At 36.7% G+C, this 21471-nt stretch overlaps 1 protein-coding gene across 4 annotated transcripts; it reads left to right on the top strand.

Moving 5' to 3' along the window:
- The first annotated feature begins 2585 nt into the window (after positions 1–2585).
- On the top strand, positions 2586–21434 carry LOC106919344 (cingulin-like protein 1). 4 transcript variants are annotated; one of them, XM_014989622.2, is made up of 19 exons: positions 2586–2728; positions 5779–6649; positions 6722–6816; positions 8929–9034; positions 9112–9207; positions 9285–9433; positions 10038–10179; positions 10259–10471; positions 11459–11665; positions 11755–11859; positions 12655–12807; positions 12909–13079; positions 13289–13441; positions 16057–16146; positions 17047–17130; positions 19407–19531; positions 20600–20708; positions 20799–20962; positions 21033–21434. In XM_014989622.2, exons 2-19 carry the CDS (start codon positions 5795–5797, stop codon positions 21112–21114), a joined length of 3099 nt encoding a protein of 1032 aa, XP_014845108.2. In that variant the 5' UTR covers positions 2586–2728; positions 5779–5794; the 3' UTR covers positions 21115–21434. The 4 variants fall into 4 exon arrangements, with proteins under 4 accessions (XP_014845108.2, XP_014845110.2, XP_014845107.2 ...); XM_014989624.2 differs by having other exon boundaries at positions 5776–6649; positions 6749–6816; XM_014989621.2 differs by having other exon boundaries at positions 5776–6649.
- Positions 21435–21471: the final 37 nt, after the last annotated feature.

The following is a 21471-nucleotide window of genomic DNA, read 5'->3' as shown; positions in this document are numbered from 1 at the left end:
CGTCCAGAGCGGCTTCCTGATCAGAAAGTGTGATGCAATCGAACAATCATTTCTCCTCTTCCCAAACAGATTTTTATAACTTTGTGCCTAAACACGACTCGCATCAGACAAATGCATTGTAAGCTGCAGGTGTTTTGTACATATTTTGTAGTTTTATTGCTAATATTTGTGTTGCAGTACATCAGAATGGACTGGAGAGTTTCGTGTGCAGTCTAAAATTGGCAAACAGGTTTGTTAGTCATATTTTCACAAAGCTCATTGGGCAGACTTTGTCATGTTTTGTTTTTAGGCAACATATTTCATTTTTCCTGTGGGCTCTGTGTGAATGTGTGTGTGAGAGAGTGTGTGTGTAAATACTGCAGGGGTTTGAACATTCTGTGAATGAACAGATCTCCAGGAATGTTCTTTTTAATCTCACATGGACATCCAACCTGGTCTGTAATTGTGTTTTTATATTTCTTTAATGCACTGCTACCAGGATTTTACTTTCTGTATCTCCGGTGGACATAATCCTCCTCCTTGTAATTATTGCTCCGCAGATGTAGTCAAACAAACCCTGTGCATGTTTAAGTTTTGAACTTAAAACACACATTTTTAAGTTATAAGTTATCTTTTATACAAATATTGTGAACTTATTCATATGTCTTGATGTGCTTTTAACTATTATTTTAATCATAAAGCCTGTTATTTTGTGCAGTTTACTAGCTGTACCTAAATTTAATGCTCTGAGCAATACAGTGTTTAAAAACAAACAATGTTCACTCACCGCATTGTTGAACATAAAGAAACACCTAAATAATTTGAAACACTTATAACATGTGCAGTATGTGTACAGTTTGAGTTCCAGGCATGTGTTGATATGAAAATGTAGCAATAAATGTCTTTCTAAAAATGCTTTTCCTGTCTTATGTTCCAGTATTTTAAGTTTGAACACATAATACAGTCATCTGCATAGAGTATGATATGAAGTTACTTAGAATCCATAAAGTCATTTTCAAAACATAAATGTTGTGAAGGAAGTTACTCAACACACATTTTGCAAAGAAAAATGCTTTATTCAAAGCTTGATATCTTGTTTTTATCAACCTCAGAGGCTTGACGAAGATAAACGTAAAGAAATTAGACAGAAAATAAAGTGATTAGTGATGCTAATAAATGATTCTTTATGAACACGTGATATATGGAGAATCTCTTACTATAACAATAACTGATGTTAATTAGAAATAACAGTTAATATATTAAAAATTGATGTGTTGACGACTTAATAATTTCATAATCTTTTCATTGTGCACTGTAAAACATTTGAGCTGCATTTAGTTGTGTCTACTGTCTTCTACTCTTTAAGTCAAATACATTTATCCAGTTTTAGATTTTGAACCTAAATGTGAGTTTGTGAAAGATAAACTTACAGCAGTAAGTTGTGTTAACTTTTTATTAATTTAGTCAAACCTCAAAGAGTTGAATAGTTTTTAAGTTAACACTTGAGGATAATGTCCTGTTCACACTACATGTCTGAGCTGAATTCATTGTGATGTTTAATAAAATTCATCATCAGATCAGAAATATTGTTCATGCAGTTTGAAACAAGAAATGTTATTATTTTAAAGTAAAATAAGTATTTTAACTTGATATTGTGAGTGAATAATAGAGAAATGTGGCTCTTTAACTAGGTGAGGACAGTTTTGTGAAATAATTATTTGGTTTAAATTGCAGCATTAAGCTAAAACTCACAATTCAAGATTAATAAACTTTAAAAGCAATGTTTGGACAACTTGTCTCTTGTTGTTAAATCAACTTCAGAACTTTAATTTCTGAGTTTAAACCAAAACAATTTTCTTTTTGACTTAAATTGCATTTTCAAGGCAGCAGGTGGACTTTCATTTTCAACTTAAACCACCTTCAAATGTTCCACAGTGCATAAAATATTAATAGAAATAACAGTGATTTCAACAAACCTGTTAATAATAATAATAATAATAATAATAATAATAATGCAAAAATATGTTATTATTAAAAATAAAGCCTCATCATTCATCATAGAGTGGAGCATTAAGTAGGTAAAACAACAAAATTCAACAATAAATTCACAAGGTAACAGGAAAGCAGGATTAGGGCTACTGAAAAAAAACAACAACTTCTGACTTTAATCTCAGAAATCTTAGAAAAATTCTGAGATTAAAGTCAGAATTCAGAGATTAAAATCAGAAATCTATTTCTCCTAGTGGCCCTAATCCTCTTCCGTAGATGTGAGCACAATTCACGAGGGATGTTGGGTTTTTCAAAATAAAGCAAGACGGAAAAAAGTCATGTCAACACATCTGGATAAAACATGTTTGGGAGGAAATCCAGAACAACAACTGCCAAAAAAAAGTTAACTAAGAAAGATAATAATAAGAAAAGTATTGAATATTAATCCGGAAATAAGCCTCTTTTTTTAAATATAACTATTACAAACGTTCAGTTGTGTTTTCACCATCATGTCAGCGCACATATGCGGACAGCTGCCGCTCACTCTGCGGGTTTCTGTTGCGTTTTTACGTCAGGCCGCCCGAGCAGCAGCGGTCATATGATGAGCAGCCGCGCGGAGTGACCGCCTCTCTGAGCGGGACTCCGGGATCCAGTCCGGGAGGAGGCAGAGCAGCCGGATCGCTTCAAGGAGGAGGAGGTGAAGGAGGAAGACCTACGGCTCCTAAAACCGGACACACACACGCACGCACACACACACACGGTAAGTTTCTGATCGACTTTAAGATCTCACACTGTTTTATCCCGTTACTTTACGCAGCAGCTCGTTTAAGTTAAAGTTTGAAGTGTGAAAGTTTAGACTGAGCAGAACCAGAACCTCACACGCCTTATGGATGGTTTCCTTTCACATGCTCCCTGTTGCCAAAATGTCCACCAACAAGAAAAATAATGTGACAAAAAAGACTTAAATTTACGATTAAAATATATATTTTCTTCACCAGTGGATCATCAAACTACTTTAAGATGTCAGTTTGAAGGCTTTAAATTATAATGTTCTTACAGAGATCCTTTGTTTGCTGTTAGCGCACAAATTTTACCCTAACTCTAACCCTTAACCTTACAGAGATCAAAATCTGTTGTATTTCTCTTAATCTGATCACTTTTAGTCTGCAAATGTGTATTTTAATACTATTTTTTTTAGTTTATTAAAAATAAGATAAAGTTTATTCTCTGTCAGTGAAACTTTTCCGTGTTTTCTGTGTTTTGGGTGAAGTAGTTAAATGACAAAAAGAGAAAACTGAACTGGTTAAAATCATAATGTCCAGGTCAGATGCAAAAGAAACAAAAACCGGTGTTGTGAAAAAATCTTATCAGTTCATCTTTACTTATAAGCTAAGACACTTGGATGACTTTATGATCAAATGTGCAATATGCACTGAAAGCATCTCAAAGTTGACAAGTCAGTTCATAAATATTTTATTTATTCTTCAGAAAAATGAAATGACACCAATCTTTTCCCCTCCACTTCACATCGCATGATTGTAAAACGTTTGTCGTTTGTTACCAACACAGACGTGTTTTGAGAAGCTCAGCTACACAAAACAATGAAATAACAAAAATAAGGTGAAGCCAGGCAACAAAACCTCAGTTTACAATCAACCGTTTCTTATTGTTCATCTTGGTTTTTGAGATAATTATTATTTTCATCTGCAGAGAACTCAACAGTCTAATGATGGACGTAAAATCAAAACGTTTTCCAGGTTTACATTAAATCTCAAGGGAGCAAATAACCATTTTACCTCGAAACTGTATGAAGGTTTATTTCAAATCTATGTGTGATACTTTTTGCTGTTACTTTTACTAAATTAACTAAAAAAATTGATGTCAGCATAATAATTTTTATCATTTAGTTCTATTCTGCATAGCTAATATACATCACTGTCTGTGATGTATGCTTCACTTCCTGTGTGGAAAATAATCCTCTGTTCCGTTTTCAGTGATTTTAGAGTTTTATTTCTCGTGTATTTAGCTCATTTTCTTTGAGGCATGTTTTTCCTGTTAGCTTTCATCACCAGTAACCCTTATTATGCCTGCAGACAGACGTTTCACCACCTCTATGTCTCTTTACACTCAGTTCAACATCCTGGACTGCAAAACGTATTCACACTCCATTTCTCACATTTTATTACTTTAAAACCTTAAAGTTTAATGTGTTTCATTGATAAACACAAAGTAGTTTATATCTGTAAAATTATAAACTACTTTGTATTTTGTTAAAAATACTTAACAAAAACAAATAAGAAAATGAGGTGTGCCTTTTTTTAGCCCCTTTTACTCTGATATCTCTAAATAAAATCATAAGTAACTAGTGGCCAACTTTGTTTTAAATAGCCTAAAAAAGGCCATGTACTGAAAGAACAACATATTTAAAGCAGTAATAAAGTCTAAACTGTCCCACAAAATGTATATGTTTTGCATTTAAAATAAAAAAAATATTCTTTGTATGTAAATCAGATCTCAGTTTTAGCCTCACCTGATCCAAATTCAGTAAAAAAAAAAGAAAAAGCTCAAGAAGTCATTTATTCTCAGTGCAACAACCATTTTTAACCAAACTAAATGACAACATCAACCTACGGCATCAAAGTTTCATTCTATGCACAAATTGTTGATACTATGATTGTATAAATGTGTTTTATTTTATGATTAGAGACTGGAAGGAAAATTTCCACATTGGTGAACAATAAAGTTTTAACTGAGCTTAACTTAACATACCTTATCCAATATTAGATAAGTTATACATAACATATCTTAACTTATCCTAATTTAACTTAACTCCACTTTTATAATCTTAACATAAATATCTTTTAACTTAATTTATCTTATCCTAATTCAACTTAGCTTATCTTAATTTACCTTATATAATCTTAATGTGCTTTATCTAATCTTAGATAAGTTATACATAATATGTCTTAACTTATAATTTGACTTATCTACTCTTAACATACACATCTTGTATTGATTTAATTTATCTTATCCTAATTCAACTTATCTAATCTTATTTAAATTATACATATCTTAACTTACAATTTAAGTAAAATTATCTAATCTTAACTTATCTAACATTAACATACATATTATTATCTTAACTTAATTTATTTTATACTAATTTAACTTAGCTTAGCCTAACTGAACTTACCTTATCGAATCTTAACATACATATATTAACTTAACTCATATCCTATTTTATCTTTACTTATATAAATGTGTTTTGTGTATTTTAGGATTGTCTCTGACTAGTTGCCAAGGAGAAATTTATCTTAACATAGTTTTTCCACTTAATCTTCCTCCCTTAAGCTGCTTTTAGGTCTTCCTTTAGCCGTGGATTGTGCAGAATGAGGCTCTTGAGACGATCCAATATTGTTTGCAGCACAACGCCTCCTCTGTTCGAGTGTTTCTGCCTCATAGAGGCGCATTTATAGACAAACATACTCCTGAAGCGTTATCCCATGAAGTGGGTGACGACACCCGTCGCAGTCGTCATGCAGCCGGTTCATCTGGACCTGTACAATAGTCGCCCTGTCATTAGCGCACACAGAAGGGGGCTGTTTTCATTGCGCAGCAATATTATCCTCTCAGTGCACATTCATTCTGCCGGGTGCAGCTGGAGAGGAGCGCCCAGCATGTCTGCCACTGTGCACACCAGGGCTGTTTTGTAAACAGCTTGCTTCGCTGTACCAGCCTGATGCATCAGTTTTCAAACCGCTCTCCCATGCAATGCCAGTCTCCGTCTAACATGCAGCGTTATTCCAGCAGGTTAGGCAGCGGCAAGATGGAGTCTCACAGACTCGGCGGGTCCACGGAGGTCCAGACGCAGAGGGGCTACGTGCTGCAGCACCGCCCTGCAGCAGCCGACAGCCAGGACAACCTGTTTGGAGTGAGAGTGCAGGTTCAGGGATTCAAAGGTCAGCCTTACGTGGTTCTGAACAGTTCTGGTCAGGAGATCCACAAGGATGTGTCTGTCATAACCCACCAGGCGGGTTACAACCCCGGCGTGGTGAGGAGGTCTGTGGATGAGACGCAGCGGAGGCCAAACTCTTCTATTGGGTTTAATTATCGGAGTCAGTCTGAGATCCTGAGGCCGTACGACCCAGGAAATACCAACCAAAACTTCTCCGAGTCCCGACACGCATCACTTTCTGCTGAGCCCGCCAAACCCAGGATCCCACTGCCTGCCGAAGGCCCTGCAGACGACCCGGCAGATCTCAACCACGACCTCACATCCTCCTCAGAGGGACACAGCGCCCCGCTGTCCCCAAACGCAGTGGACACCGACTCCATCATGTCTGTCGGCAGATTGATAAGCCAGTTCAACAGCAGCCTGCAGAGGGGACGAGGTCCGAGGAACAGACTGGACAAAGAGGCGTGCCGGCGCTCCCGCAGCGTGGACAGCAGCCACACCTCCAGCTCCTCTTCCTCGTCGCCTTCAGCCAGCAGAGCGTCTTCCCTTAAGGGCAGCAGAGGAGAAACCCCAGCTGGGATTTATCCCCCCGGATCAGCCAGGGCGCGCCTCCTCGGCGGAGAATCCGCTCGGACAAACAGAGTCGAGGAGAGCAAGCGGAGCAAGGGACAGCGAGGGAAAGAGACGGCAGCGCTGTCCAAACCGCTGGACGAAAGAGACGCACAGGTAACGAGGTTGTCAGGGAGCTACGCAGGTTCTTAGGAGTCAGTATTTATTGGGTGTATGTTCCCTAACCAGGTTACTCCTGATCTTCTGAAAGGACAGCAAGAGCTCTCAGCAGATCCGCCTGAAGAAGCAACAAAGCAAATACTCTTCACGTGTCTGAAGAATGGGTGAGTGCAGCGCAGGTTCACAACAGACCAGAGGGCGATTTGCATTAAAAAGGTGTGCAAAGTGGAAATTATAGCGTTACAGTTTAATTTATCATACGATTAATTGATTACTGCAGCAAGCTTAGAAGAAACCTCAACTCTTTATTTCATTTGGAGAAATGTTCTGAAAGAACATGCAGCTTTGAGACACAAAACTCTGAGGTGGATAAAATACCCAAACATTTTACTCAAGAAAGAGTATTTCAACATGTTTTTACAGTAAAAGTAAAAAGCAACCATCCAAGAAATTACTCAAGAGTCAAAAAGTATTTGGTAAAACGTTTACTCAAGTATCAGTCATTTAATATTTAAAAATTACATCATCAGACGGACCAAATTAAAAGTTAAGTGGAAATGTTGGTATTTTAATGATGAAAATGACAATAATTTATATAAGTAACAAAATTAACAAGAACAGGCAAAAGAAAATGTTTCCAAATCAGTTTCTTTCAATATAAAACTTCAACAAAAACTGCAGCTGTGTGTCTGTGTCTGGTGAATTTTTGGTTAAACATGTTTGGTTTTCATTCAGTGGGTAGAAAATCCAGAAATTTTACTCAAATAAGAGTAAAAATACTTCAAAATAAAATTACCCAAGTAAAAGTAAAAAGTACAGCATAGTAAAAATACTCCTAAAAGTATATGTAATTGAATGAGCAAAACGTTCAGAGCAAATGTATTCATACCTCTTTAACTTTTTACATTTTACAATTATTCACTTCTTTATGTTGGACATTAAATTCCAGTAAAATATATTAAAGCTTGAAAGATGTAAGAAAGGAAACTTCAGTGGTTATTATTACTTTAGCAAAGTGCAGAAAGCCGCCTCTAAAGTAACCAAACGACAAGGAAAATGTTTTTGTTTTCAAGGTGTTTTAAAAACAAAGAGCTGTTCTGGATTATTTCCTGTGAATTTGTACAAGATTTCTGTTGTCAAACTAGTTAAGCTTCTGTTTGCCCAAGTTTAGCTCATAAATCGAGGTTTTAAAGATGGCGACACCATCAGCTTCGTGTAAGAATTTATGCTTTCTAGTAAAAATGAAGCTTTCATGTGAAGAGGGTTAGAGCCACTAAAAAAAGAATAATTTTGAGAATTAAATCAGAATTGGTTTTTCAGTGACCCAAATAATCTTTCATATCAAAAGATATGGAAACAGAAAGTGAATTATTTATTTGCTTTTTTGCCTGTTAAACATTTATATAAGTGGAATAATAACTATAAAACCAAACATAACAGTTTTAAAAAAATTACAAAATTATGACAGTTGACATTTCTGTCTTTAGCATCTTATGTCAAATTAGCTTTAATAATATGCAGATGTGTCTTATTTCTAGGGCTAATTCTGATTATGAATGTATCTTACACTAACGCATAATGTTTATTACTCTAATAAATTGGACCTAACTGTAATTGAATTACTGTACGGGATTAATAACATCTTCTAAACTGTAAACTTCCATAACAAGCTGGTATTTAGAACAGAATCAAAAGTACTTTGTACAATTAAAATAAGCAAAAATATCCAGGCAGAGATCTGAAACTTTGGCCTTAAATTTGTGTTTTTCACACCTGTGTTCTTCTTCCAACTTCATTTTTAAACACCAATTTGTTATTAGAAACATCAAACCATTTACATTTACTCCAAGAGTTCAGAAATATTAATGCTGATTCACAGGCTAATCATTTTGCTTGTAAAGAAATTAATTTTTTTTTCTCCCCTCTATGAAAATGTGTTTCGGTAACTTTTTTTCCAGCATCGTTTAGTGGTGATGAGTTAGTGGTTTCACAGCTACGTTCCTGCCGGAATCTGGCTGCTGTTCCAGCTGTGTGAACTCAAACTCCCAGTAGTCAGGAATGCAAAGCATGACGACGGTTTCACTGATAAAATAACTTCTTCTTCTGGAAAATATTAAACATCCACCAGTTCCTGCTTCGTACCCAGGGAGGAAAATATGTTAAAGCAGAACTCCTGCTCTCCTCTGGAAGCTGGCAGGGAATTTGAAACTTTATCTTTTTAAACAAAAAGTTCCTGCAACTGCGGAGCTTCAGAACTGAGCGTCCTGTTTTTCCAGAACCGCAGATGATGACCCCACAACCCAGAGAAAAGTCAAACTGCTGCTCGACAACATCAGCGAACTCAAGTCCAAGGCTGCGGAGAGTGTGGAGGAGGAGGAGAAGGTGAGATGTTCACCAACATGGATCTGCAGGATTTATGGAGGTGACATAGTGTTTATTAGATTTTTGTTTCTCTGCAGGCGTCTGCAACAGGAATAAAAGCGCTGCAGGAGAGACAGGCAGCTCTGGAGAAAGAAGTCGCACATCTCAAGCAAAAACTTGGCATTGAGATTAAGGTGCAGCACAATCCATCACCTCATGAGTTTCTGTGGTTGTGTTGTCTTTAATGCGTTGCTGTTTTTTTTTTTTAAAGAATGAAATGACTTTAGCCAAAGCTTTTGAGAAAGCGAGGACGGAGAAGAAGAAACTTCAGGAAGAGTTGAACAAAAGTCAGACGGAGCTTCGCAAACTGAGAGAGAAACTGACGGAAATCGAGGCAGAGCTTCAGTCCACCAAACAGGAGTGAGGATCCAGCAAAGTTTAAAGCTTTGGTTTGCTTTTAAATGATTTATTCAAACTTATGTTATAATGTAGTTTCTTATGTAGCAACTTTTACCTGGTCACTAAGCCCATACTAATGCTTTTGGACATTTAAATAAACAGTTTGAACTGTGGGGAAAAAAATACATTTCTCCTAAAATGTCAACACGTTATTGAATTTTTAAACATTTTGTCACATTACAACCACAATCTTTAATAATTGTGAAGTGGAAGTAGCTAGATGTTTTTATAAATATAAATCTGAATAATGTGATATGTTGATACTTTTTTTTTTTTGCTTTGGTTTTGAATTTTTAGATGTTTTTCAGAGCACCCAGGGCGGCCATCTTGTTTTACAGCTTCTACTATGATGTGGGAATTTGAGACATCCACAAAACAATAGCAGAGCGTAATAGAAAAAAGCTTGCCACACTTTTCAGATTAAAACAAATACTGATACAGTGCTACGTTTTGGTCTGTTGTTCACATACAATCTACTGAAGTTTGTGAAAATGTGGAAAAGCTGAAAAGGTGGAATTCACCGTATGAAAGTAAAACCCTTCCTCTGTGCTTGTCGTTTCTTCAGACTGATTCAGATGAAGACGGAAAGAGAAAGAGCTAAAGCGGAGATGAAGGACCTGCAGCAACAACTCTCCGAGATGCACGACGAGTTGGACCGCGCCAAGAAGACCGACGTGATAAATACGGAAAAAGAGGTTCTTCTTCAGGTGAGCCAGACCACGAGTCAGGAACTGGTTCCTCCGCTGACCTCTGACCTCTTTTTTTAATGATGGGTGTGTGTGTCAGGACTTGGCACAGCTGCGTGTGGACTTTCAGGAGATGCTGCAGGTGAAAGAGGAGCAGGAGGAGGTGCTGCACCACCGGGAGATGGAGCTGAGTGCCCTGAAGGGGGCGCTCAAAGAGGAGGTGGAGACTCATGATAAATACATCGCTGCTCTGAAGGAAGAATATGAACTGGAGCTGGAGAAGCTGCTGGTTGACCTGCAGCAAGCAAAGCAGGTGAGAGAAACTTTCACTAAGGGACAACTGTAATGTACGGAGGCCCCTGAGGGACATGGGGGATTCTTTCTTCTTCGCATTATTTTTGTATGACTTTATTCTTGTAATATTATGACTTTATTCCTGAAATATTACAACTTTATTCTCGTGATATTATGACTTCATTCTTGAGATATTATGACTTTTTTGTATTATTTAGACTTTATTTTCATATGACTTTATTCTTGTGAAGTTATGATTTTATTCTTGTAATATTATGACTTTATTCTTGTATAATATACTTATTTTTGTATGACTTTCTCAAAAAAATATGACTAAATTCTCAAAATGTCACAACTTTATCCTCATAACATTTCAAGTTTATTCTCTTATGACTTTATTCTAGTAATGTTATGATTTTATTTCAGAATATTACAACTTTATTCTTCTTTTAGTATGACATCTTTATTGAAATATTATGACTATTTTTGTATTACTTGGACTTTATTTTCATACAAATCTGTTCTTGTAATATTACGACATTATTCTCAAAATATTGCAACTTTTTTCCCGTATTTTTTAGACTGTACTTTTGTATGATTTTCTTGTAAAATTGTGACTTTGTTCTTTTCTTAAGATTTTATTGGCTCTAGTGGCCTTTATTTGATAGTTAATTGACAGGAAAGTGGGTAATGAGAGAAGGGGGAAGACATGCAGCAAAGGTCGCCAAGGCCAGGAATCAAACCTGCGACAGCTGCGTCGAGGACTAAGGCCTCCATATGTGGGTTGTGCTTAACCCCTGTGCCACCACAGCACACGCCATGACACTATTCTCATACCAATTTATTCTTGTATGAGTTTGTTCTTATAACATTTTGACTTTATACTCATAATTTAATTTTATAGTATTCTTTTTCTTAGTATGGTCCTAATACTCCGGTATATCCTATAGCAGGGGTCCATAATAATCAGATTTATTTTAGCTTTCTTTTTCATTTTGCCTTTCAGAGCAACGCCTACTTGGGTCAGGAAGTGGCTCTGGTGGAGGAGGAGAAAGGTGCAGCTAAGGTGCAGCTGAAGGAACTGATCCAGGAGAGAGACAACCTGAAAGGAAAAGTCCGAGAGCTGAGCAACAAGGTGGAGCAACTGAATCAGGCCGTCCAGGAGTTTAAAACCACAGAGAGGATGATGGAGCAGAGGACGAAGCAGCTAGAGGTGAGAGGATGAAAAAGTAGAGACGTTCGTCATTTGTTTTTGTTTCTAGATGATCTTAATCTCACTTCCTGTTTCCCCTTCTCCCTCAGAGGGAAAAGAATCAGGTGGAGGAAATGCTGGAGGACGTGAGGAGGAGCGAGGAAGAGCTGTGTCAGTCTAACCAGTCTTTGCTTTCCCGCTTGGAGGATGTCCAGGTAATAAGAGCAGAATGTCTCGTAAAAGTATTTATACTCCAGCGTTTTTAAAACACTTCTTCTGAAATGATTAATGGATTAATAGTGATGATTGAAATAACTAATTTAGTAAGCGATTAATTGCTAAATGGAAGATATGGACTCAAAAAAACACACTCAGAGCAGCAATTGAGCCAAAATTGTGCAAAAAATAAATATCCTCAGATAAGAAAAAACAACAAAAAAAAACACTCAAGTCACAATTTTGACTTCGCTTGGTTCAAATTCTATAAAACTAATTTCTTATTTAGCATCTTTATCCATTTTTTTTAATCAGTTAATCCAAAAATTAGTGAACAGATTAGCCCTAATCTGGGTTGATGTTAGGTGAAAAAGAAATGGTTGACTTTCTCAGTTTTGCTGCTGATCCTAATTATCTTTATCTTATTCAAAAAGGGAACTGAATATTTTTTAATTAGCATCTTTTAATGTATTTTTAATATCATGTAAAAAAAAAAGCCTAAAAATATACAAATTTACCTTTATTTTTTTGTCAATTTGTCATCAATAGATAGATTAATCGATAACTAAAATAATCCTTGGATGTAACTTGAGATACAACTTCAGATATTAATGTTCTCCATTGTATTTTTACGTGTTGGCCAACTACATAAAATCCCCAACAAACGCAGTATTGTTAGTTGTTGCAGCATGACAAATGTGGAAAAGTTGAAGCGATCTGACAGTAAATATGATAATCAATCATATCTAGATTTCAAATTATGATCCGTGAACACGCATCCTTTTCTGTTTCAGAGTAAGCTGACCAAATTAAACCATGAGCACAAGGATTTAAAGGAAAAGCTCAAAGAAGAAAGGAAACAAGTTGAAGAGTTGTGGAAAATCAAAGCAGAGCTGGAAGACGAGAGGAGGATGCAGGACAGGGCGATGGAGCAGCTGCAGAGAAAGGTGAGAGGGACGAAGTTCTCTGCTTTTCGGAAAAATGCATGATTACGAAAGTCCAAATATTCTTAAACTGAAGTGAGTGTTGTGCTTATCTGGCTGCTTAGATGAACACCATCATGGAGGAGTGCGAGGCGTCCACAGATGTGCTTCAGCACCAGGTCGACGAGGCCAGAGAGAGGAGTCAGAGGGAGCTGACCGAGCTGCGCAGACAGCTGCAGGAAAAGGGAGCAGAGCTGGAGAAATCCAGACAGGCAGCCAAAAAACTGCAGGAAGAGGTGTGGCATGCATTGTGCAGCATTCTGCAATATGTCTTAGTCAGCAGGATGATGAGTCAAAGGCATGGTGGAGAGATTAAACTTATCTTGTTTCAGGTTTTTCGATTAGAAAAAAATGACTCAGATGGAGTTTATCTGTCTGATCCCACCCAAAAAGAAATTAAAGTTTGATTCTTCCTCCTTTGGTTGCTGGTCTGTTCTCTGGCCAGCTGCTTCCTCTGGAGGAGGATCTGCGGCGGTGTCACAGGGAGCAGCAGGAGGCCCAGCTGAGAGGCCGGCAGCTGGAGCAGCGGGTGGAGGAGCTGGAGCAGAAGAATGCAGCCGCGTTGGAGGACCGGGAGCGCCAGGCTAAACTCATGGAGGTATAATTATCACAAATGAAGAGCGGCAATAGCGCAGATACAGATAAAGTGTTACTGTGTCATACTCTGTTTATCAAGTTTAGGGTTGAAACGATTCCTCGAATGATTCGGGTACGTCAAGTATTAAAATTCCTCGAGGAAAATTTATCTGCCTCGAAGCTTCGTTAAATCATGTTTTATTTTGTACTGCACCGTGTTCCGGCCGGATCATTATTTGTGGTGGGCAGGCTCTTACTTCCGCCTACGAGTTGTGCTGCGTTTTTGTCAGGGTTTGGGGGAGAAATGAGGATTATTTAATTTTGCGGTGCGATGTTTGGACTAAGGCAGCTTTTGGTGGCGATGGAATCGCGTCGTTACGGTTTTGGAACGAATCGATGTAAGTAAGTACATCGAAGTAAGTAAGCTAGGAAAGTAATGTAAGTAAGGTAGATAAGTAAGTAAGAGAGAGAGAGAAAGATCCGGATTCCTTGGATAATCATAAAAATATTCTATAGAGTACTCGGTTACTAATATACTCTTTTACAACAATCCTAGTCAAGTTACTTGGTACTAGTAATTAGTTACTTTACTGATCACTTAGTTACTTTTAATAAGCCTTTAAGCACTACGTAGTTCTCATATGACCTTACAACTTTGGTTACGTTCACACTGCAGCCTGAAGCGACCCATTTCAGATTTATCCATTTTTCTTGCCTTAATTCCATGTGTATTTGATCTTTTCATGACAGTTTGAACAACTCAGATCAGATTTTTTTTTTTTTTTTACAAATGCGGGCCAGGCGACTTGAATTTGTGATTCTAAATCCGATACGCGCCTGATCTTTTCAAACGTGACCTGAATGTGAACGTCATTGATACTCGACAAACGTCACTATTCTGCGCCCTGATACGCGCAAGCGGCAAGAAAAACAACCATGGCGGACTATAATGAGGATTAAGTTGTTAATGTCCTGGCTCCGGTCGGAGAACAACTTTTAAAATGTAAGATATGCTCCACCATTAGCATCCATGTTTACTTCCGCAAACATTGAGCATTTCTTCTTCTACTACTTTTTTATGGCGGTTGGCAAAACACTACTGCGCCCTCTACTGCGCATGCGGGACACTTTCGGGTCATTTACAGGCTATGAGTTTTAAACTATGTAATTATGTATTTGCTTTGACTTGTGTCTGTTTTAATATACCTCAAATGACACGTATTTTTTTTAAATTTCCAAATGTTTTTCCACTCGATCCTCCTCACCAAAAGCAAAGCTTTGGTAAACAGTGGCAGCGACTCAGCACTATTTGTTCTGCTGATGACAAAACACAACATTTGAGTGTTGACACTGCGTATCAGCTCAGGAGCCTGGTGTTTACAGTAAAAGGTTATCAGACCTGTCCGGGTGTTTTTAGGGATCCTCCTACCTCCTTATCCTGCCTTCACCGCTCAAACACTCTCTGCAAAAGAAAAAAAAAAAGTCTGAAGAGGCTGCAGTCTGTAGTTACTGCCTTTTATTGCCTTTAATGCTTAGTTTACAATAAAATAATGTTTTTACAAACAATACAAAAAAGACAACATGAAATACCTTAAAACACTAACAAAATCGAAACACAAAAACATAAATGAACTACAGCAACACTGCAAAAACACAATCTAAGTATTTTGTCTAGTGCAAATATCTTAGTACACTTGAAATAAGACAAAATTAACATGCAAGTAACTTTTCATCAAGATAAGAGGAGCTTTTTTAGTCAGTAATTCCTTAATATTGATGAAACAGAACTAGTACCACAGGCAGATGTTTTTTATTTGCAGCAATACTATTTTCCTATTTTATAAGTGAAATAATCTGCCAGAGGAGCTTTTTATCAATATTAAGGAATTATTTGCTTAAAACAAGCTTCTGTATCTTGCTGAAAAGTTATTTGCAAGTTAGTTTTGTTTTAATTCAAGTGTACTAAAATATTTGCACCACAAACTAGAGAAAACCATCCATGATTGACACTGACGTATAAAATTTATGTTTGTTCCAAAGTGACATCCGAGTATAGTTTTATTTTAGTTTCATTTTTAATTACCTGCAGTTTATCCAGATTTTGACCAAACAACTGAAAAATACTCAACTTGTCAAAGAAGTTCTAGTTTTGCAGAATTAATTTTCTCATTTCCAGAGATAGAAACATATGAAAAAGAAATAGAAAAACATTTAACCCTTATATCACATTCAGTTTATATTTTGTATATTGTACAACATATAAGGCTTATATTATTTACTCTTGAAAGTGACCACTTTTACATTTATTTCATACAATATAATGAATTAAATTTCAAAAGAATCATATAAAAATTGTTAGTATATAATGTCAACAAATGCTTTCTCTATGATTTTTTTACTTATTCTTTGTATATATGAAGAAATACCATTACATATAAGTTTTTGTATGAGAAGTATGTATTTTAGGGAAAAAAATATGTTTTTTATGTTTTGATTTTATTTTATACGTATTATAGTGATGTTTCACCTCATTTTAGTCCGTTGCTATGTTGTTTCTCAGTCTCTGCTTTCTGATTCCTAATTTTTGAAGGATTTTTTTAAATAAAAAGCACTTTATGCTGTTTCTTTCTCTCTCAGGACCGAACCAGGCGGCTGGAGGAAGATCTTAACGATGAGCGCAGCGGTTCAGATCGCCTGATGGAGCGATTAGACAAAACTAAAGAACAGGCAGGTTTACTTTTTCAGCATTTACTCTTTGGTAATGTATATAAATGTCCTTATTTTATCTTTTAGGCGTTACTATATGCTGCCTGTCTGCAGTACAAAGTCCCAGCCCCACATCTGTTTTTATAATAAACAGATGTAGTTCTCAGATTTCCCCTCTAAAACAATGGGAACTGCTGATTTGTGTGACCGGCGTGGCTGTTTTCTCTAAGCTGGGTTTCAGGGCATTATGACACAATTTCTGATATTTTTGCAAAAGATTCACATCTTCAGCCTGCCTGTAAAGTAGGCCATGATGTTTTTGGAGCTAAGTGCTGCAAACTAATTGACACACAAGTCTATTTTGGGGTGGAGTGTAAAAAGCAAAAAAAAAAAAAAAAAACAACAGCTAACCACTGTGAGAAGCTATTCACACTCCCTTCAGTGGGCCTCTGGATGTTATTAGTGACGAGTCTGATGTTCCTGCTGAAACCAGACCAGATTTACTCTACGGTGTCTCCTGTCTTGTAATAACAAATTATTGCGTTTTCTGTCAGTATTGAAGGCACAGTTTCATATTAAATATCATGGCTAGAAGTAATAATTACTGCTGTCCTTCCATAATTTTCATTTTTGATGTATTCTGTCGGGACTTTCTGTAACAGAGGAACACAAAGTAGCATGTGACACCAAAATAAAGGTGTCTATAAATCTTACAAGCTGAAATTGTGATTAAGAGACTGATTATAAAATATTTATCTATGCACAAAGACACAAAAAAGTGCTGTGAAAAACTGCCCTTTTATAGATTTCTGGTCTTTCGGACCTGCCTCACATTTTCCTCCAGGATCTTCTGACAGAGAGCAGAACGCAGGACATTGCATAAGAAAAATAAAAATTGTCTTTTCTGTTTGTTTGTGACAGATGGATCAGATGAGGAATGAACTGCTACAGGAACGAGCTGCCAGGCAGGATGTGGAGTGTAACAAGATGAGCCTGGAGAGACAGGTACTGAATCGAGTCGTTAATCAGATTTACCATACAGCAAGTCCTCACCTTGTCTCAAAATGACTCAGAATCTTCCCAAGACAAAACTAACTTACAAGTAGCTTTTCAGCAATTTATAGGATCTTGTTTTAAGTCAATAATTCTTGGATTCGGCATATAACTTTGGCTGAATGTCTACTATAAGGAATTAGCTGCCATTTTTAAAGAACTACCATACTACTTAGTCTTTAAAATAAAGAAAAACATATAATTTTACAACAATGAGTTAGATAATTGTGATATTTGTGGAAATTGATGCATTAAAAAAAGAAACCCAAAGTCTAAAACCTAGAAAAAAAAGAAAGGAATTTAAAAATGATTACAGCTGATCTTCTTGTGGAAATTAAAAAAAGAAAGCTTCTGACTCTTTTTTTTTTTTTTACTTTATTTCAGTGAATAACAGCAATAAATATAAGTGTGTATGTACCAGAAGATTAGCCAGGGGGAGAAAAAAATTAAACATAATAATCATAAGATTTCTTGCACTAAGAAAACAATTGTACTGTGTGCCAAAGAGCCTCTTGTTAAAGTAATTTAAGACAACAGATCTTCCACAATCTCAAGTTGGTAAAAAGCCCATATTGTCATTTTTACTTTATGATTAATTTAAGGTCTAATTGTAAGCAAATATTGCTTAAGTTCAATCAAAAAAACAGATAAGCCTCGTTTTATCCTCAAAAATGTGCATTGAAATTTAGTTTTGTTAAATTTGATATCACATCAATATTTGAAAGAAAAAAAAAACATGAGTTGGTTCGTTATCATTTTTGGCTGAAGTTATTGCTTGTGGAAGGAAGGTCCAAAGAACCACCTTTGTCAGTGGAATCACAGGTTGCAGATCCCTGGTGTAGATACTGCTTCACTGTGAGTGAGGAGTGGCACCAGTTATGCAGGAAGACTCCATTTCCTGTTGGAGGGGTGAAAGGTCAGCTGGCTGGCAACGTGCTTTGGAATAGCTTCAAATATTAACACTGACAGTGCTGGATCCAAAGGACTATAATTAATTAATTAATAGATAGATAGATAGATAGATAGATAGATAGATAGATAGATAGATGGATGGATGGATGGATGGATGGATGGATGGATGGATGGATGGATGGATGGATGGATGGATGGATGGATGGATGGATGGATGGATGGATGGATGGATGGATGGATGGATAGATAGATAGATAGATAGATAGATAGATAGATAGATAGATAGATAGATAGATAGATAGATAGATAGATAGATAGATAGATAGATAGATAGATAGATAGATAGATAGATAGATAGATAGGTGAGAAAGACAGAGCTAGCTTAGAGCTAGCTAGCTAAATAATAAGCTCTGAGGATAAGTAGGGAACTGTAGCCTAGCTCACCAAGCAGCTAAATCAATTAAATAGGACCGGGTCTAACAAAAGTAGGCTCAAATACACAAAATGTTTTGAATATAAAAAAATCAACAACAGATGAGAAACAAAACAATTTATAAGTGTAATTTGCTGCTAGCTAACGCTGATGCTAGGTCAACTGTTATCTCTAAGAGTTATCCAGTTATTAGTGTTAGAAGGAAATGAAACATCCTAACTATTATTTTTGGCAAAAGGTCAAAGAGAATTTGAGGCCAGACTGTTGAAGCTGGAAAAATAATTTTCTAAACCAGTGGTGTCCAAACTATTTTCCCTGAGGGGATCAAAGCTGGCAAATTTAAACTACTGGCAGGCATTAAAAATGAAAAAAAAAAGAAGAAAGTTTTTTATGATTTATGTTATTTTTATTTACCCAACAATTACCATTTTTATTAATCTGTATATCACCAAAGATCCATAACATTAAGAAATAAACCATTTAGATTTTTGGGGTAATAAATTGTTTTATATTTGACTTATAAAATCACCTAAAGGGCCTCAAATGGGCCCCGGACCACACTTTGGACGCCCCTGATCTAAATCATGCTTTAAAAAAAAGTAAAGTTTACACTCATTACATGATGATCCACAATCTGGTAATTGTAAGTATTCTCTGCTAATGTCAAACTGTATGTGGAAATGTTCTTAACATTGTTGTGTTAAAGCGTTGTGTAATTTAAAAGTCTGATGATATTCCAAAAAACAATTTCTTTTAATTTTGAAATTCAAGGTTTAAATCTTTTATTAATCAAAACAAAAACTACAACAGTCCCGGAGAGACAAATGTGTGAAATCATATCAGGTTCTGAGCTTCAAATTCTCTGGTTGGTTCCTGTTTTCAGAATAAAGACCTGAAGAGCAGGCTCAGTCATCTGGAAGGATCCCAGAGAACAAACCAGGACTCACTTGTCTCCAAACTCAACAGCCGAATCCAAGAGCTGGAGGAGAGGCTGCAAGGAGAGGAGAGGTCAGAACATTCTGCACAAATATTATCTATCACACTGTGAAATATACGCTAATTATGAGTGTATCAGCCTGTGGTTTCATGGAAAATAACGGTCAGACACAACGCCCTGCAAAAGAACCTGTAGACGTAAAAACACAAACTTTGTCGCATTTTACTGGAAAGTAGCACATAAGTGGGAAAATGGCATTCATCCTATCGTTTATCATTTATCTTGAACAATTTCTTGTCATGATAGGAATTTTGAGTTAATGCTGTATTGGTAAATTTTAATTAATGTTTGGGGGGAAAAACTGACTACAGCGTTATTTTTACCATGTTTGCCACTTTTTTCCATGAAAGCATCAGTAACGATCAGTAAATATCTGCAGTCTAGTGAGATAAATCATTCTTAAGAGACATCCTGAAGAATCTAGTTTCAAATAGGAATGTTTTTCAAAAGCATTATTTGTACTTGTGACGCTATGAATGCTGTGCACAGCTTAAAGAAGAACTAACAGCTTTTTATCATAATTGTTTTATCATTATTATAATAGTAAAAGAAAATGCCACTATAAAACTTTAAGTCTGTCGCGAGGGGCGAAAGCCTTCCCTCTGCTTACATTGCCTATTGCAATATAATTTTATTGATTTGTTGTCCAGCCCTGCTTCTAAATTGTGCTGAAAAGTTACTTGTAATTTAGTTTTTTCTTATTTCAAGTGCAATAAGATATTCGCATGAGAAACCAGACCAGAAATACTTGGTCAGATTTTGTGTTTTTGTTGCTACATTCTTCAGATTTCTATTTGTAAAAAAGAAAAGGAAGATTACATATTATTTTTATTCCACTTAACACTTTTGTACAACTTTGTGTTTATCTGTCACATAAAATGTCAGTGTATTCTGAATTTAATCTAAGAAAATGAGAAAAGCTGAGGGAACATTAATAGCTCTGCACGGTTCTGTGCTTGCTGGTCTGTTAAGCCCTCGGATCATTTTCTCTGGTGTCCCACCAGTATCACTCATCAGCTAAGGGTTTGGTCACACATGGCTGCAGCAGCAATGTGATCTTTTCACGGTTTACCTCTAAGGGAAAACAACAACCTGCAACAGGTGAACCGCAAACTGGAACGCAAAGTGAAGGAGATGAAAATACAGGCGGACGAGGAGCACATCAACCTGCAGAGCCAGATGGACCAGGTAGGAAAGCCCGAGCCTTTAAGGGAGAGATTGGGAAGGAAATGGCCGCTGCTTGGCGTACTGAGAATGTTACTTGGTTAAACTCGGCAGCTGACTCAACGGCTGAAGACGGCGAAGAGGCAGATGGATGAGGCGGAGGAGGAGATTGAGCGTTTGGAGCACGGTAAAAAGAAGCTGCAGAGGGAAGTGGATGAGCAGATGGAGGCCAACGAGCAGCTTCACGGCCAGCTGAACGCTCTGCGCAACGAGATGAGGTGACGCTCCGGCCGCCATATGTCTGAATCATCTCTTAACTCTCCTAATTTCACTTTTTGTGTCATTTAGTAGGCGTAAGAAGAAGTCCCCACCCTTCAAGAAGCTTGTGGAGGAAGATCTGAATGACACGGACGATTTTGGTTCTGATTAAAAAAAAAAAGTTCTGGACTTTATGAAGAAGTATTGTTCTTACTGTGAATATGCAGTACAGTTAACAACTCAGGTGTGAATTATCATTTTCTAACTACTAGTGGTGCTTTGTCAGTGCTGACCTCTTGTGGTAATATTTATAACAATGCATTGCATTTTGATTTATGCTTTGTTTTCTGTCTATAAATCACTGTGAGTTAAGATGGCGTCAATCTAATCTGAAGCAGATAAATACTCAGACAAAAAAACCCTCTTTTTTAACATGGACCCTTGTGTATGTACCTTTGGAAAGGGCAAACTAAAATAAATCTGAATGTTTTATGCTTGTGCAGCGGTTTTGTCTTTGACCAAACACACA

Source organism: Poecilia mexicana, unplaced genomic scaffold (assembly GCF_051168715.1).
Source record: "Poecilia mexicana isolate PSO_F unplaced genomic scaffold, ASM5116871v1 scaffold_6, whole genome shotgun sequence".
Taxonomy (NCBI): Eukaryota; Metazoa; Chordata; class Actinopteri; order Cyprinodontiformes; family Poeciliidae; genus Poecilia; species Poecilia mexicana.
The sequence above is the reverse complement of the archived record's forward strand: the minus strand, read 5'-3'. Positions and strand labels throughout refer to the sequence as shown.

Coding starts and splice junctions, on each gene's coding strand:
- LOC106919344 (XM_014989622.2), top strand. CDS start 5,795: ATGGAGTCTCACAGACTCGGCGGGTCCACGGAGGTCCAGACGCAGAGG. Junction 20,709..20,798: donor TGCAGAGCCAGATGGACCAG/GTAGGAAAGCCC, acceptor TAAACTCGGCAG/CTGACTCAACGGCTGAAGAC. Junction 20,963..21,032: donor GCTCTGCGCAACGAGATGAG/GTGACGCTCCGG, acceptor TGTGTCATTTAG/TAGGCGTAAGAAGAAGTCCC.